Source organism: Saccostrea cucullata, unplaced genomic scaffold (genome assembly GCF_032062105.1).
Source record: "Saccostrea cucullata isolate Sc308-1 unplaced genomic scaffold, CSIRO_AGI_Scuc_v1 ctg1360, whole genome shotgun sequence".
Taxonomy (NCBI): Eukaryota; Metazoa; Mollusca; class Bivalvia; order Ostreida; family Ostreidae; genus Saccostrea; species Saccostrea cuccullata.
Window position 1 is genome coordinate 1 of NW_026939744.1, and position 17979 is coordinate 17979.

General features: G+C 35.0%; 1 protein-coding gene across 1 annotated transcript; it reads right to left on the reverse strand.

Annotated features, from left to right (window-relative positions):
• Window positions 1–14159: 14159 nt before the first annotated feature.
• On the reverse strand, window positions 14160–15959 carry LOC134253850 (transforming growth factor-beta-induced protein ig-h3-like). The gene is made up of 6 exons (XM_062736441.1): window positions 15821–15959; window positions 15269–15483; window positions 14820–15006; window positions 14603–14701; window positions 14403–14516; window positions 14160–14299 (listed from the first exon to the last, which is right to left on the reverse strand). The coding sequence occupies exons 1-6, from the start codon at window positions 15957–15959 to the stop codon at window positions 14160–14162; spliced, it is 894 nt and encodes a 297-aa protein (XP_062592425.1).
• Between the last annotated feature and the right edge of the window lie 2020 nt (window positions 15960–17979).

Here is a 17979-nt window from a genome sequence, read left to right on the forward strand (position 1 = left end):
AACATCCCTCACTGCTCAATGACCCTTAGTGCCGAGTAAAGGTCAAAATGTAAAGCCCTTCACCGGCGTACGGTGACGTCTCCATATGAGTGAAAAATTCTCGAGAGGGACGTTAAACAATATACAATCAATCAATCAATCTAAATAAAATATCGAAAGAAAATCACGTGCATATGGATTTTAAAGAGACACCGTGATGCACAAAGAGGAAAATTGAAAAATGTAGAATTTTTGCATGACCCATATTAATTTTGTTAATATATTAGGTTTCAAAATATTACAGGTTTCAGAACCCTAAAAACTTTTTTTTATTGAGAAAAATAAAAGTAAAAATAATTTCAGTATGCCCCATGACGAAAATATTGCTAAATACGTGCGCAGAAAAGTTGAATAAGATTCCATAGTTACCACGTCTCAAATATTATACCAAGGAATGAATGTAAGTAGACCAAAAAAATTGACGCAATCTTTTAAAAACGCTTTCAGAACATATTTCTCACTTTTGTATGCTCCAGTTGAATGTTGTTTACAAGCTTGAGCACACAACGAAAGTTGCGTGACCTTCGGATACACGAAAACAACGAAACGGTAGATACAACCTTGTCTTTTTCCGGCACATATTGTGCAATTGTTTCTTGCAGTCTTAGCTATGTACTCATCATTCATGTCTTTCTCTGTATGAAACAGATATCGTAAAAGAAACGTGATTTTGACTTATTTTGTTACTTTAAACGGATATAGTGAAGAGGACGACGATGAGATTCTCATAAAGTGAACATAAAAAATCTTGTGGTCTGGTGCAGAGGTAATCTTCACAAGACTGTTGATGCAAACTGGAATAAAGTCATTTTCAGCGACGAGTGTAAGATTATTGAACAAGACACGCGTGAGAGGGAGGAGAAAAATTGGCGAAGAGTACCAGTCTGATTGTGTTCATCCCATCAAATCGCAAATTAACTTTAATGATATGGTGGTGAATCACGTATCACAGTATCGGAACATATTGTGATCTTGGTGGGAATATAAATAAATGTAAAAAAATACTTCTGTATTAGATGATAATATGTGATCTGTTATTTTACGACATAAAAATGGTAATTACATATTTCAGGATGAAGATGCGCCAATACATCGGGCTCGAATCGTCTAAGAATTCCGCAGAAATAATCAACTTAAAAACATTGAACTGGCCGGCTCAGAGCCCCAATCTCTCAATATCAATATTGAAAATTATTGGTGGCTTTTAAAGAATGAGTTTCAGAAAAGAACCACGAAGATTAATGTTCGTCAACTGAAAGAAAACTATTCGTGACATCTGAATTCATATATCCATTACTTACTATAAATTTAAATGAAAATTAAGAGTTTACATCAATACATGAGTGTTCCTTTGGTTAGTACAACTCTTATATTTATAACCCCCGCTTGAAAAGCGGGAGGGTATATAGTAATCAGTATGTCCGTCCGTCTATTTGTATGACCGTCCGTCTGTCTGCTACGCTTTGAAGTACCCATCTCTTATCCGCAACTCCTCTCATACCACTGAATGAAATTTGATGAAACTTTCACAGAATCTTTATTACATATTGCCATTGTGGCCTCCTATTTTACTTTTGATCTGACACATATTTTGAGTTCCCCACAGCAAAACATGGACACTGCCACTATATTCATATGGCAGGCGGGGGTATCATTTAGTGATCTCATTGCTCATAGTAGCTCTAGTTTAACTATTAAAGCTGCTTGGATATTTCCCATGTCACACATATGACCGTCCATGATCTTGAAACGCTCTTGTACAAGGCAAATTGAATCGCTCCAGCGCGTTATCACAACACGGCATTCACTATTTCATTTGGCTGCATGTATTGAAGAAAGCGGCGTCCTGCACCGTGCTCGCCAGTATCCCTCGCTTAGCCGCTGGTTTCCATAAACCTGTAAACCAGGGTGCGGTGATCAGCTGCTGCAGAATACGTCTCAATACAAACTTTTTAAAAAGAGTTTCTCGACCCATGTCACGGAGCATACCCTTGGTCCTGCATACGCGTCGGAACCGGGGGGACTAGGGGGGCTTAGCCCCCACTTTCTTTCCAAATATATACTTAGTATAGACATTGAACATATCTTCGTAGGTTTAGCCCCCCCCCCCCCACTTTCCACAGATACGTCTTAGTATAGGTTAAAAATGGGGAAAGTGGTGGTGTTTGGAAAAAAATTTTGGTACTGAAGTTCGAACCTACCCCCCCCTCCCCCCCTACGAAATAAGATTTTCGTGTTTTGGAAGTGGACACTCACCCCCCCCCCCCTTTTTTTTTTTGCTTGTCAGGTTTTCTTGAAGGCCAAAAAAATATTTTTTTACACTAAGCCCCCCCACTTTCAATTTGCTTCCGACGCCAATGTCCTGTAGCGAATATTTCTGAACGTTTTATTTGTCGGTTCCGTGTTGTCTACTTAAAAGTTTTGAAGAGTTTGTATCTCATCCACGGAAATCTGTAGGGCAAAAGCAGCATCAAGTTTAGGAATTTGGTCTGCTCCTATTTGCATCGTTTTTCGGGCTTTTAATTATCGATTATTATTTAATACCAAGAGCAGAATATGAAAAAATGTATTGCAAGTAAACAGTAAATCAACAGTAAATTATCAGTAGTGCCCCCACTCCACAGGAATTTCTGACCCCGGGGCTACACATTTCACAATTTAAAGGCACCCTTGCTCACCATAAATGTTTGATTAATGCCAAGGAGTAGATTTTCAAGCACTTTTACTGTATATAACCCTATGTATAATCATGAACCCCCTCTCCCTCGTCTATGGTACTCCAGACCTATGGTGCTTTGAAATTCACGACCTTACTCATCATAACTATGTAGGTAGTTTATTTGCTTAATACCCAGAAGCAGAGGAGATGTTTTTCCAAGAAATGTTGCTTTTCACTATATATATAATTAACAGAGCCCCACCGTAACAAAAGAACACGACACCCAGGGGCCACTGGTTTGTTTTCAACAAGTTTAGTCGTTTCTTGGCGATTCATAGTCGTATGCACTGTTAATTAATAATTGCCTTCCCATAAAATCCGATACTTCTTGTATACGTAGTGTCGAATTTTCTTTTCTAGGTAATTAAATCGACTTTTTCTCTTCCAAACATAATTCCTTACATTTTAGAACTACCCATGGTTGTTACAGTCCAAAAGTAACTAATGCATACAATTGTGGACAAAACACGTCATCAACCACGTGTCCTTAGGCTAGTATAGTTAGATATACAGCAAAACTTGGTTATAACGAAGTCACTGGGACCTGTGAAATTACTTCGCTATATCCGTAATTCGTTATAACCGTGTAAGGAATTCATTAAATTTATAAAGCTGGGGATCCAAGATGATTTCGCTAACTATATCCATAAATTCACAATATCCGTGTTCGTATTAAACGAGTTTTGCTGTACTTTCATACAAAAGAAATACTTTCATTTGTGAAAACGATGTCTAAAACAAACGCGTTACCGAATCTTAATCTTAGCAACGCTATGTTTTACGAATACTTTTTACTCGAAAATGTACATGTCATTTGGCCTTCACCATTATGCCTAGGCCACATTGAAACCGATGGTCGGGTGACCAAATTTTTCTTGTATGGTCAGCTGAAAAAACATAATCGGTCGACACAAGAATCGGACGACACGGAGTAGTCACATTAATTCCTAGGAACACCGATGAATTGGATAATTAACACAAAAAATCTTTTTTCTTCAGAAATCTGCAATATTTTTCATAAATCTTTATTCAAATAGGAAACCTTAATGTATGCAAGGTAAATTGGTAGAATCATGTAAAATGCAATGTTAAAAATTGTGTGCAAAATTTTGTATAGAATTCCATAAAACAACTAAAGGCGCATATCGAAGCAGCAAAGAAAACTTGAGATTTCTTTATATTTTTAGGTCACCTGAGTCACTTAGGTGACCTATAGCCATCCGTTTTCGTCCGTCGTCGTGCGTCGTATGTTAACATTTTAACATTTCAGCTTCTTCTCTGAAACCACTGAACCAATTTCAACCAAATTTGGTATACAGCGCTTATGGGTGAAGGGGAACAATAATTGTGAATTTTATGGTCCTCGCCCACTTCGGCCTGAAAGGGGGAGGGGGGCCACTGAAATAAATGATATCTTGAAGAATCTTCTTTACTCCTGGACATCAAGCAGTCAAACTGTTGGTATGAATGTAATGAGCATTGATTTCTCTACATAAATTGTGAAATTCATGGCCCCAAGGTCAGGGGTTCTAGTGCTAGGGCGGGGCTATACAGATTATAAAGTGAAAATGCATTAATTCTTTTAAAATCTTCTCTGCTCCTGGTATTGAATAAACTAAGTACATAGTTATGATGAGCAAGAGTGCCTCTTCCAGAATTGTGAATTTTATGGCCCCAGGGTAAGGGGTTCTGGTATGAGGGTGAGGCTCTATTGATTATGTAGTGAAAATACATTAATTCTTTGAAAAATCTCTTCTCTGCTCCTGGATATTAAATTAACTAAGTACATTGTTATAATGAGCAAGAGTGCCTCTTCCAAAACTGCGCATCTTTTGGCCCCAGGGTAAGATGTTCTGGTGTTGGGGCGGGGCTTTATTGGTTATATAGTGAAAATGCATTTCTTCTTCAAAAATCTTTCTTCTCTACTCCTGGGTATTAAATAATTAAGTACATAGTTATGATGAATAGGAGTGCCTCTTTCAAAATTGTGAATTTTATGGCCCCAGGGTTAGGGGTTTTGGTGTTAGGGCGGGGCTCTATTGATCATATAGTGAAAATGCATTTATTCTTTCAAAATCTTCTTCTCTGCTCCTGGGTATTAAATAAACTTATTAAGTACATTGTTATAATGAGCAAGACTGCCTCTTCCAAAATTGTGAATTTTATGGCCCCAGGGTCAGAGGTTCTGGTGTTAGGGCAGGGCTCTGTTGATTATAAAGTGAAAATGCATTTATTCTTCAAAAATCTTCTTGTCTGCTCCTGGGTATTACATAAACTATATAACTATATATAGTTATGATGAATAAGAGTGCCTCTTTCAAAATTGTGAATTTTATGGCCCCAGGATCAGGGGTTCTGGTTTTAGGGCGGGGCTCTATAGATATTTTTCGATAGACCTGAATTTAACGAGAGTTACTCCCCGTTGGCTGCCATATTGGAGGTCGACTCGGTTGATATTTCCTCTTTGTCTTACCAAGTTCAAGAGGATGTAGCAGAAATATTGGATGGAAAATCTTTATGAAATAATATTTTTAAAGGAGGCTTCCAAAAATTCATATACTTCAGAAAATAATGATTTCTAATTCAAAATAGCCAATATACAAATAAAAAATTGGTTGAACAATGAAGGAATATGAGCATTTAGACCTCCAGTATGGTGGCCAACGGGAAATAACTCTAAATTCTGGCCTATAGAAAACTATCTGTTGATTATATAATGAAAATGCATTAATTCTTTGAAAATCTTCTTACGATGTATCTGCTTCTAGATAATACAACTAAGTACATAGTTATGATGAGCAAGAATGCTTCTTTCAAAATTGTGAATTTTATGGCCCCAGGGTCAGGGGTTCTATTGATTATATAGTGAAAATGCATTTATACTTTGAAAATCTTCTTCTCTGCTCCCGGGTATTCAATAAACTAACATAGTATATAGTTATAATGAGCAAAAGTGCCTCAACAAAATTAATGACCGACATCATAAACTGACCGCCGATGGTCGGACGATGATCGAAGGTTGGTCGACGGATTGCTTTAATTGAAGAAATTGGCCAGGTGGCAGGTGGCAGAGGATAGTTTCGAATAAAGTACCGGTCAAAAAATAGAGAAACCTGAGGTTTGAATGCATATTATAGGTAATTTTATAGCTAGAATATTTTATGGGTGCATTTGGAGGGAATTGGTGGCCTTGTGTATTCTATTGAAATATGACACTTTAGTGTCACTACTACTGTATATGGGATATGGACTAGAAATACGAAACTAAGCTCAAAACTTGCTCTACCGGTATTTCACCAGAAAAGCGGGGTGGGTTCACAGGATGAATTGTAGCTTGAAAACGAGGTGGTTGAACCATTATCTCTTGCTGTTCATTGGTATGTACAAATGTTATTCTGCAATTTGTGTGGTAGCTTAGGTCAGGCGCACGGGCCTGGAAGCAGATGCGGCTGTGGCGAAATAGTGAAAGTAGGCTTGATTCACATGAAATTTTGAGATTGTCCTGCGCCATCTTTAGGGCTCATTGTGTAAGTTGTACATGTTTTATTCCTAAAACCTTCAAATTTCTCAAGGGACTACATCATACTATTATTACATGTAGAGGAAATTTAAAATTTTTCAATGCACATTTTTAAAGCAGCTCAATATTAAGTAAACCGTCAGTCAAACGCTTTGATTGCAAAAAAAACTATCCTCTGCCACCTTCAAGAATGCATCAATTGTTAGAAATGTGAATTTTAGTCTGATTTTTATACAAAAGGGTTTATTTATGTAAGTCAATTTAAAAAAATACTTTGTTTCTGTTATTTAAAATCTGTACAGTTAGGTATATTCACTAAAAAGCAAGGGGGGTTACTCTTTTCCAGCATACATTTTTAAAGACTTTGAACCATCAGCATAATAAATCATTTCAGATTCAGGCATTTTTTACCAGAGAATAAATTAATTGTTTGAATTTGATACTTTGGGTATTGTCGCATAATTAAAATCATGTCTTGCTTTAATTAATTAAATCTAATTAAAATTTAAGTGTATTAATTAGTGCGATATCACTGAAATTACATATATTTGCCATTTTTTCAACCTAATTTACTAAATATAATTATTTTGAAAGTAAAAAATCAGTCAGCATACCTAAACGTCACTAAATCTAACCATATATAGTACAAAAAAACTTTTTTTGCTTTATTTTTCCAAATTTAACCTATTCTGTTATTGATATTTTCATGAAATATGCCCCCCCCCCCTTTTCAATTTTTAAATTTATCTATATTTAAATGTGACAGAATCTAAATTTTTCAGTGGTTTGCTCTAAAATGACTATTTTTCTTTGAATAATAACAACACAAAGAGTTTATATGGCATATTTAATGAAGTAATATCAATAAAATGTGCATTTTCATGTAATTATTGAATTCTGCTAGGCCCATATAATCTGCCCACAATTGCCCAGGATGGACAGAATAATCACTTTTAGTATTCAGGAGAATGAAATGTATGTATTTGATTACTCATAACTGTTAAAAGTGAATATCAGACACTTAGAAAGAATTCAGCTAGGACAAACAAATTTTTACAGTGCATTTTCATTACACTGAAGAAATGGCTGCAGGGGTAGGGTGTTGAACAGTCATTTCTTGGACACTTTTTCTTTAGCATATGATGCAAGAGGGTTTTTTGCATATCATGATAAATATCTTGAAAGTTGAAAGGGGTTTTAACTTTGCAAAGAAGATATAGGTATATAAAACCAAGTGAAAAAGAGATAAAATGGAATTTCATAGAACATGAAAAATAGGGGAGTATGTGATACATGTGAGTACATTTCACCAAGATGTGCCCTTTATATTTGACTTTTTACATATAAATGTATTTGAAATAGATTAAAATTACCATGTAACACGTTTTTGCTGGTATATTTATCACCTGGAGTTGTAAGAATTGCATTTGTTTTATGTGTAAGAAACAATATGGAGTTAAGGTGGTTGACCGAGAATTGGTGAGGTCTCTTATTTGGCCATAACTTTTTTATTTTTCAATGAATCAAGACATATTTGGTATATTTTTACTCAGAATTGCATGTTTTTTTTTAATTGAGCAAGGTTTATTACTTGCAAGACAAACTTTGAAAGTTAAAGGTGGCAGAGGATAGTTTCGAATAAAGTACCGGTCAAAAAATAGAAAAAATAGAGAAACCTGAGGTTTGAATGCATATTATAGGTAACTTTATAGCTAGAATATTTTATGGGTGCATTTGGAGGGAATTGGTGGCCTTGTGCATTTTATTGAAATATGACACTTTATGTCACTACTACTGTATATGGGATATGGACTAGAAATACGAAACTAAGCTCAAAACTTGCTCTACCGGTATTTCACCAGAAAAGCGGGGTGGGTTCACAGGATGAATTGTAGCTTGAAAACGAGGTGGTTGAGCCATTATCTCTTGCTGTTCATTGGTATGTACAAAATTAATGTTATTCTGCAATTTGTGTGGTAGCTTAGGTCAGGCGCACGGGCCTGGAAGCAGATGCGGCTGCGGCGAAATAGTGAAAATAGGCTTGATTCACATGAAATTTTGAGATTGTCCCTGCGCCATCTTTAGGGCTCATTGTGTAAGTTGTACATGTTTTATTCCTAAAACCTTCAAATTTCTCAAGGGACTACATCATACTATTATTACATGTAGAGGAAATTTAAAATTTTTCAATGCACATTTTTAAAGCAGCTCAATATTAAGTAAACCGTCAGTCAAACGCTTTGATTGCAAAAAAAAACTATCCTCTGCCACCCCACCGACTCAGAAAAAATTATAACTTGGACCGATGGACATAAAATTAGTCGGCCGAAACAAAAAGAGGTCAAAATCGGGCAACACAACGGCCGATGAACTGCCGACAGTCAACCGAAGAATCCCATTTTTTGCTTCCAAAACCGTCGGCCGTTGGTCGTTTTTAGCTCTACTGGTCAGAGACGAGAAGAGCTTATGCGATAGTGATGCGTCCGTCGTCCGTCCGTCTGTCTGTCTGTCCATCTGTAAAAAATTTTTCAAAATGCTACTCCTCCTACAGTTTTGGTCTGATTTCAATATCACTTGGCACACAAGTAGACTACACTAAGATACATAATTCTGTGTATCGGTTGTTGATTTCGATGAATGGTGTTGCCGTGGTTACTAAATAAAGAAATTTCTGTGAAGTACTTTTAAAATGCTACTCCTCCTACAGATTTGGTCTGATTTAAATGTAACTTGGCACACACATAGATGACACTAAGATGCATAATTCTGTTTATCGGTTTTTGATTTTGATGAACAGTGTTGCCATGGTTACAAAAAATAGAAATTTCTTTGAAATACTTTTGAAATACCACTCCTCCTACAGATTTGGTCTGATTTCAATTTAACTTGTCAAACAAGTGTAACTACACTAAGATACATAATTCTGTATATCGATTTTTGATTTCGATGAACGGTGTTGCCATGGTTACTAAAATAGAAATTTCTTTGAAATACTTTTAAAATGGTACTCCTCCTACAGTTTTGGTCTGATTTGAATATAACTTGGCATACAAGTAGACTACACTATTGACTAAGATACATAATTCTGTATATCGGATTTTGATTTTAATGAACGGTGTTGCAGTGGTTACTAAATAAAGAAATTTCTGTGAAGTACTTTTAAAATGCTACTCCTGCTACAGAATTGGTCTGATTTAAATGTAACTTGGCTTACACATAGATTACACTAAGATGCATAATTCTGTTTATCGATTTCGATTAACAGTGTTGCCATGGTTACTAAATGGCTGTGTATCGGATATTGATTTCGATCAACGGTGTTGCCGTGGTTACTAAAAATTGAAATTTCTGTGAAATTGTTTCAAAATGCTACTCCTCCTACAGTTTTGGTCTGATTTCAATATAACTTGGTACACAAGTAGACTACACTAAGATACATAATTCTATATATCAGTTTTTATTTCGATGAACGGTGTTGCCGTGATTACTGAAAATTGAAATTTCTGTGAAATTGTTTCAAAATGCTACTCTTTCTACAGTTTTAGTCTGATTTCAATATAACTTGGCACCCAAGTAGAATACACTAAGATGTAGAATTCGGTGTATCGGTTTTTGATTTTTATGAACGATTTTACCATGTTTACTTAACATAGAACTTTCTGTGAAATTGTTTCAAAATGCTACTCCTCCTACAGTTTTGGTCTGATTTCAATATAATTTGGTATGCAAGTAGACTACACTAAGATACAGAAATTTATATGAATTGGTTTTTGATTTCGATGAACAGTGTTGCCGTGGTTACTAAAAATAGAAATTTCTTTGAAATACTTTTAAAATGCTACTCCTCCTACACATTTGGTCTGATTTCAATATAACTTAGCACACAAGTAGACTACTCTAAGATACAGAATTCTGATTATATGTTTTTATGCGCCCGAATCGAAAGATCCGAGGCGTATATTGTTTTTGTCCCGTCTGTCTGTTTGTCTGCAAACTTGAACCTTCGCTATAACTTTTGAACCATTGGTGGTTGAGACTTTATATTTGGTATGCATACTCCATTAATAAAGCTCTATTAAATGACACCAATGTCAATGACCTCGTGCCCTTGACTGTGACCTATATGCTAAACATAGTTTTTTCTGCAAACTTTAACCTTAGCCATATCTTTTGAACCATAAAAGACTTCATATTTGGTATGCATACACCACTGATTAAGCTCTTTTAAATGACACCATGATCAATGACCTTGTGTCCTTGACTGTGACCTATATATATATAATGCTAAATATAGCTTTTTTGTTGGCAAACTTTAACCTTCGCCATAACTTCTGAAAGATAGAGACTTGACATTTGACATGTATACTCCACTAATTAAGCCCTTTCACTTGACACCAAGGTCAATGACCTTGTGACCTTGACTGTGTTCTATATGCTAAAAATAGCTTTTTTGAACCTTCACAATAACTTTTGAACCATGAGAGAGAGAGACTTCATATTTGGTGTGCATACTTCACTAATCAAGTTCTTTCAAATGACATCAAGATCATTGACCTTGTGATCTTGGCTGTGACCTATAAGCTAAAAATATGTTTTTTAACTTTGTTGCCGCCGGGCGCATAGTGTTTCACAAACACATCTTGTTGATTTCGATGAATGGTGTTGCCGTGGTTACTAAAAACAGAAATTTCTGTGAACTACTTTTAACATGCTACTCCAAATACAGTTTTAGTCTGATTTTAATTTAATTTGGTATGCAAGTAGACTACACTGAGATACATAATTAATTAATTATCAGTTTTGTGTTTTTGATTTCGATGAACGATGATGCCATGATAACTAAAATTGAAAATTCTGTAAAATTTTATTAAAAGCTACTCCTACAGTTGTGGTCCAATCACAGTCTTGCCACAAAAAGAGACTTATTCAAGGATCATTATTCTATTTATTGTTTTTGGAAAGTTTTATGTCCCTACTGCTACTTTACTCTACCTTTATTATGACTACAAACCAGTAGTGCTACAGTCTCGACAGAGAGCTCTACTGGTCAGAGACCAGCGTCTCCGTCTGTCTGTCTAAACAATTTTTCAAAATGCTACTCCTCCTTCAGTTTTAGTTTGATTTCAATATAACTTGGCACACAAGTAGACTATACTATGATACATAATTCTGTGGATCGGTTTTTGATTTCGATGAACAGTGTTGCCGTGGTTATTAAAAATAGAAATGTCTGTGAAATACTTTCTAAATGAATTCCTCCTACAGATTTGGTCTGATTACAATATAACTTGGCACACAAGTAGACTACACTAAGATCGTAATTCTGTGTATCGGTTTTTGATTTCGACGAACGGTGTTGCCATGGTTACTAAAAATAGAAATTTCTGTGAAATACTTTGAAAATGTTACTCTTCCTACAGTTTTGGTTTGATTTCAATATAACTTGGTACACAGGTAGGCTTCACTAAGATACATATTTCTGTATATCGGTTTTTGATTTCATTGAACGGTGTTCGCATGGTTACTTAAAATAGAAATTTCTGTGAAATACTTTCAAAATGCTGCTCTTCAGGTAAAGTTTTGGTCTGATTTTATTATATCTTGGCACACAAGTAGACTACGCTAAGATATATAAATCTGTATATCGGATTTTGATGTCGATGAATGGTGTTGCCTTGGTTACTAAAAATAGAAATTTCTGTGAAATACTTTTAAAATGCTTCTCCAAATACAGTTTTAGTCTGATTATAATATAATTAGGCGTGCAAGTAGACTACACAAATATTCATTATCAGTTTTGAGTTTTTGATTGTGATGAACGGTGTTGCCATGGTTACTAAAATTGAAAATTCTGTAAAATTTTATTAAAATCTACTCCTGTAGTTATAGTCATATTGCAATCTTGCTACAAAAAGAGACATAATCAAGGATTGATATTCTATTTATTGCTTCTGTAAAGTTTTATGTCCCAACTGCTACTTTTCTCTTCCTTTATTGTAAGTACAAACCAGCAGAGCTACAGTCGACGTCTTGACAGAGACTTCTGGTTGGAAATGTGACTGGGGTTTTAGATATATAGTATACACAAAACTTCAATATTTCGTGTCTCATCTGTATATATATGGTCAATTTAGCTCTGTTTAGAGACTCGCTCAACTGTTTTTGATATGTTCTTCATATTTTTATGCCCCCTTAGAAGAGGGGGGGGGGCATAATGCTTTGCTTCTTTCCGTCGGGCCACCATTAGTTTCCGCTTATTTTCTTCGCAGAGGTTCTACATATTGAAAAGAAATTTGATATACCGATTTATCATTATAAGGTTTAGGTCAGGTTTTGGTTTGGGTACGTTTGGGCCATTTTGGACAGAGTTATGCCCCATAGACTTAGAAAAATTCCAATAATTTGCAGTTTACGTTCATTTCCTTCCCAGAAGTTACACTTAATGATGCATTTTGGTATATACTCGTAGATTTATCATAAGAATATATAGATCAAGTTCTGTTTGGGATATGATCGAGTTTTTTTGACAGAGTTATGTCCCTTGGACTTAGAAAAATTTCAATAATTTGTTGTTGCCGTTCATTTTCTTCCCAGGGGTTGCACATTTTGAAATGAAATTTAGGATATAGATTTATCATAAGAAAATATAGGCAAAATTCTGTTTTGGGTACGATTAAACGAATTCGAATAAACTTATGCCCCTTGGACTTAGGTAGTTTCTTTTCATTTTCTTTGCAGAAGTTGTACTTCTTGAAATGAAATTCAATATAAAAATTGATCATAGAAATATGTACGTCATGTTCTGTTTGAACTTATAAGATTCCCATTATATTGGGAAGGGGCATACATGTTTTAAAAACATCTCTAACTTATGAATAGTGGAAGCTGATGGTACTTTGTTGGCTTTAATGTTTACAAGTGAAAGGACAGACTCAATTACTTGAAAACATATTTTCGAGCCAACAAGCAACTCACGTAAATAATAGATATAATTTTTCAACTCAACACTGTATTTTTATGCCCCTGTGGTCGAAGACCCGTGGGTGTATAGTTTTTGCCATGTCTGTCCGTCTGTCGGTTTATTATTTAAAAACCTGTTGTATTCTTTTATTTAGAACTTTGTTTTATTTGTTTTAAATTATTTCATTCCTACAGGATAACTTTGGATAAAGGAGTTAACCCCTGCTTATAGTCTTATCTTTTCTTTTCTGCTGATAGGCTTTCTAAATCTTTCTACAATATTCATGTTCTAATACAGACAACTGCTTTGGTTTTGGTTAATGGGTAGTTTGTGTTTAAAAGATTATTTTGTCTCAATACTGTTTTCTCCTTGTGTCTTGTGTTTATTTCTTTCATTTAGAAGCTTGTATTTGTCTTTTGTGTATGGTTCATTTTTTTTACCAAATGTTCATAGGCTGGAAGAATTGCCTTGGAGTGACATGTATGTTGATCATAAAGCCTTTTCTCTCGGTTTTTCAAATTTGTATAAGATATTCTTTTAATCAGATCTTCATTAGTCTATCACCATTTTGATTTAGAATAAATGTCGTTTAGACTGAATGATTCTGACAAGTTTCCAGGTGAGTGATGTACGTGGTACATAAGCCTCTTGTCTAATTAAAAGAACTTAAAACGTGTTATATTATTTGTGTCAATAAATATTTGGTTTTCTTTTTTTTGCTGTCATATAGATGTAAATTTATTTACATTTGAAGTGCAACTCGCATACAATTAATGAGCTTAGATCTTTTAAGTTTAAACAAATTTATTGTAAAACAAATTTCAACAGATTTAAATATTATTTCATAAATATTAACAATTATGTACAGCTGTGCGATATGATGGTGATATGTTATATAATGATATGATATGTTCAAATGATTATTTCCTACCAAGAATAGCAGAAAATAAATAACGAGCGGGAATTAGTACGTGATCTATAATGTGTACTACTCCGTTGGTGGCGCTTATATCGGCCTTTGTTACGTGGGCATTGCGATTAACTGTGACGCTGCCAGAACCTGGAAGTACAAAAAATCAATTATTCTAAATACAGCTATTATTTCTTATGGTGAAATACATTTGCAAAAGCAATCAATCCATATTATTGAGTATAGTACTTACTGCTGACTCCAAGTCTGATGACGTCATGGTGAGTATCAAGAGTTCTGACATATTCGCGGTTGTAAAGACCAGCTGAGTATTCAGTATGTGGAACAACATGGTATTCCAGAATTTCTAAAATCATGAAAATACAAAAAGATGTTATGACAAGGCAAAAAAGCTTGCATGACATAATCTTTTTACTTTTCGCAACTATTTACCTTTTAAAAGCTGTGGGTTTCTTCTCAGATTGTCCAAAACATGGCTACCAAGTCTGGCAAATGCTGCATTTGTTGGTGCAAATACTGTTAATCCATCGCCTGGAAGGTTAAAGAAATAGATGTATTATATGGGCATCTTGGTTCAAGCTTTCCTCATGATTTCACTTTTAGAAATAATACATACATGTACATGTATAAATGTATGCTGTAAAAATACCTTGCAGAGCTCCGGCCAAGCCAGCTGACTGGACCTTTGACAGAAGAGTGCTGAGGTCACTGTTTCCGGCCACGAGATCCACAATACTGCCTTCAGGGGGCATCATCACGGTGTCGATTACGTGGACCATTCCGTTTGATGCGGTCAGATCAAAGTGGGTGATTTTGGATCCTTCCACTGTCACAACCTTTAATTGAAAGATTATTTTAAAAAATTCATTTCTCATCTTTGGCAAATTGTAACAATATTTCCAGTGCTTAACATAACGAACAATTCTTATTAAGGTTATTGATGCACTTATTCGCCTAGATGCAGGGATTATATGGTAAAACAATAACAAGGGAAGAATTTGGTCTTATGTATGCTTTCAGAGTCAATTTTTTTTTCACCCCCCCCCCAAAAAAAGCCAACAAACTGTTAACAAAACAATTAAAATAGGCAACACCTACATGGTTATGACTGTAGATATTGAATCTGATTTTGGTTCCCGCCAAAGTCTCTAACTGAAGTTCATTTGAGGCATCAGCTTTGTGGATGGACCCCTTGACCACGTGATATTTCAGGATGTTGGCCAGAGCTGTTGTGTCTTTTGATAGACTGTCAAGTGTAGCTTGGGGGAGCTTGGCAAAAGCAGCATTTGTTGGAGCGAAAATAGTGAATTCCCCTGAAAAGAATATACTGATTGTTCTAAAGATATTTCATGAGAAAAAAAAATGTTTCTTTGTACTCTTAAATTATACAAAATTAAAAGATCATGTATACATCTTCAGATGACAAATGTTGAGGGAGGAAGTTCTTATAATTGACGACAACTCTTTGTTCGTGAATTATCCTGGTATAAACATTACTTATATTCAATCCAAAGTCATTGTAGGCAGAGGTAAAAGCGAGGGGTTGAGATTTTTATTTTCCTTAAATATTTGTTGTGATGAAGTATACAACTAAACTTGCAATAAGACTGTATACATAAGTCGTATTTTTTGAATAGCTTTTTAGCTTACCTCCTAACAAAGCATCAGCTAATCCTGCTTGCTGTACAAGAGCAATAAGGGTTGTCTCCCCGTCGTTCTGGAGAACTTCTACGAGGTTTCCAGCGAAAGCACTCTGTACAATCACAGCCAATGTTAGGAAGGCAATCATTTTGAACTTTTACTAGTTTTAAAGTTGAGATCAAACTGTTTAATGCACAAATGTCCGAGGTTTTATAGTATCCATCCTTTATGTAAAACAAAAATCTGTTTTAGGTAACCTGAACAGTATCAGATTCGAAAATGTGACTCTAAAATATTTCATAATGCCCTTATGGAATTGCTGGGCACTAAGAGGGAAGTAGCATATGCAAATTAATTTTAAAAAGAATTTTTCATTTGGGGGGGGGGGGGGGGGGATTTTGGAAATGTAGTAGTAGCAACTTTGTTTTCTTGACCAAGATTCAATAACTTTAAACAAATAAAAAAAGAATATAAGCTAAAATAAGGGGCCTCAACACGTTTTCCACGTTTCTTAAGGAATTCTTCTGTTGACCAGACTAAGCCACGGACAGTACGTGTTATCATGTGTACGATTATAAAGGCTTTTATCAAATAGAAGACAGGTACACGTGTCACAGACAACCATGATAAATCTACAGTATTTTCAAAAAGAAATGTTTTAAAAGGGTTACATCAGTAATTAAATTTACACACCCATCCTCATGTTATTTAACTTAAAATTTTAAATGTAGTCCAGAAAAAACTAAATAAATAACAGAAATTTCATGTAATCATGTTTCTAAAATAATAAAATGTTTTGCAATTATACTTTTTTTTTTTGAGTTTTGTGTCCGCGTTAGCAGGCAGGTGGGACAGCATCAAAAATTACATAAATTACATCATCGATATACCATCATAACTGATTGTCAGGATGCACTCTTCAACTTGAAAATTACTGAATTAAAGTTTTTTTATTACGAACAAAAAATGGAAGCAAAAAAAAAAATATGATAAAAATACGGGAAAAGAGCTGTGGATCTCTAATAAATACTCACGCATCTGATAACTGTGGGTCGGCATTTTAAATTACGCTTTCCCTTATAATTACTTTTAAAAGCCAAATAACTTTTTTGAAAAGGTTTGTACAATCGAAGAATTATTTTTCTTACAAAGACAATGCCATTTAAAACTTCAATTTTCAGGTATCTTAATTGAAAGTAAATTTTGTAAATATTTGTATTCAAGTTTATAAAAACCATCAAAAAATAATTGAGAAGCATTATTTTCTTTCTATAACATTAAATAAATTTTATAAGCAAAAATTATCGTTCATCTATTTATGCACTTTTATATATATTTACAACCTGTCCCATTTCCACACTGAAAAGGATATTTTTCCGCTTCTATGGTAGGCGAGTTACAATCTCGAAACTCGCGTATTACAGTGTTGGTGTCTATTTTTTCACATTTTGCTTAAGCGCCCTCTCCTTTACAGTTTTCTCATCTCTTGTTCCTTACATCTGCTTTCTTTTGCATCCGCCGAAACATGGCTGAAGAATTGCGTACATACTCCGCGTTGAACAATAAACAGTCAATCAATCTTTTGTAAAATTCCATCGGATGTGAGCAGTAACTGTTAAGTACGTTTTTCTCTTATAATTACTTTGCTACTCGAATCATGTTTTACTTTTCTGCTCGGGAGACGGAACATCAAAGAGGGTAGACAACTGACTGTTAAACAAGTCTGGATTCTACATAACACAATCATTTGCAAGACAAGAAAGAATCTGTGAGGCAGTAAGCGTTTCGGAGAGATTTTAAACTTCATCCTCGGCCACTGGGGTAATTAATAAAGACGTATCTGATTTTAAAAGAAGACGAAACAAGTGCAAGTTTACATACAAAACTAGAAGAAGGACGCCAAATGGCTGCCTGTTTGCTCTGAAGAAGTGATGTTATCGGGTTGCTGACAAAATTGAACTGACAAAGTGGCCAAGACAGATGGAATCGGGTAAGGCGCTAAAACAGTTGACCCGGTGTACCAGTGAAAACTGTCGCTAGTGCTCAGTGTCGCTCTAAAAAAAGCGGTAGCCTTGCAATTCGGCACTCGTATAATTAGACCCAGAGAAAGTTGTAATCGCCTTATAAAGACGCAATTAGTGTTTAAAATGAAGTAAAATCGAAGTAAT

Excerpts from the sequence above, each read along its gene's own strand:
- LOC134253850 (XM_062736441.1), bottom strand. The coding sequence starts at position 15,959 with ATGATTGCCTTCCTAACATTGGCTGTGATTGTACAGAGTGCTTTCGCT. Across the intron at positions 14,702-14,819 it reads CTTGGCCGGAGCTCTGCAAG|GCGATGGATTAACAGTATTT; the intron begins GTATTTTTACAG and ends TTAACCTTCCAG. Across the intron at positions 14,300-14,402 it reads CATCAGACTTGGAGTCAGCA|GTTCTGGCAGCGTCACAGTT; the intron begins GTAAGTACTATA and ends TTGTACTTCCAG.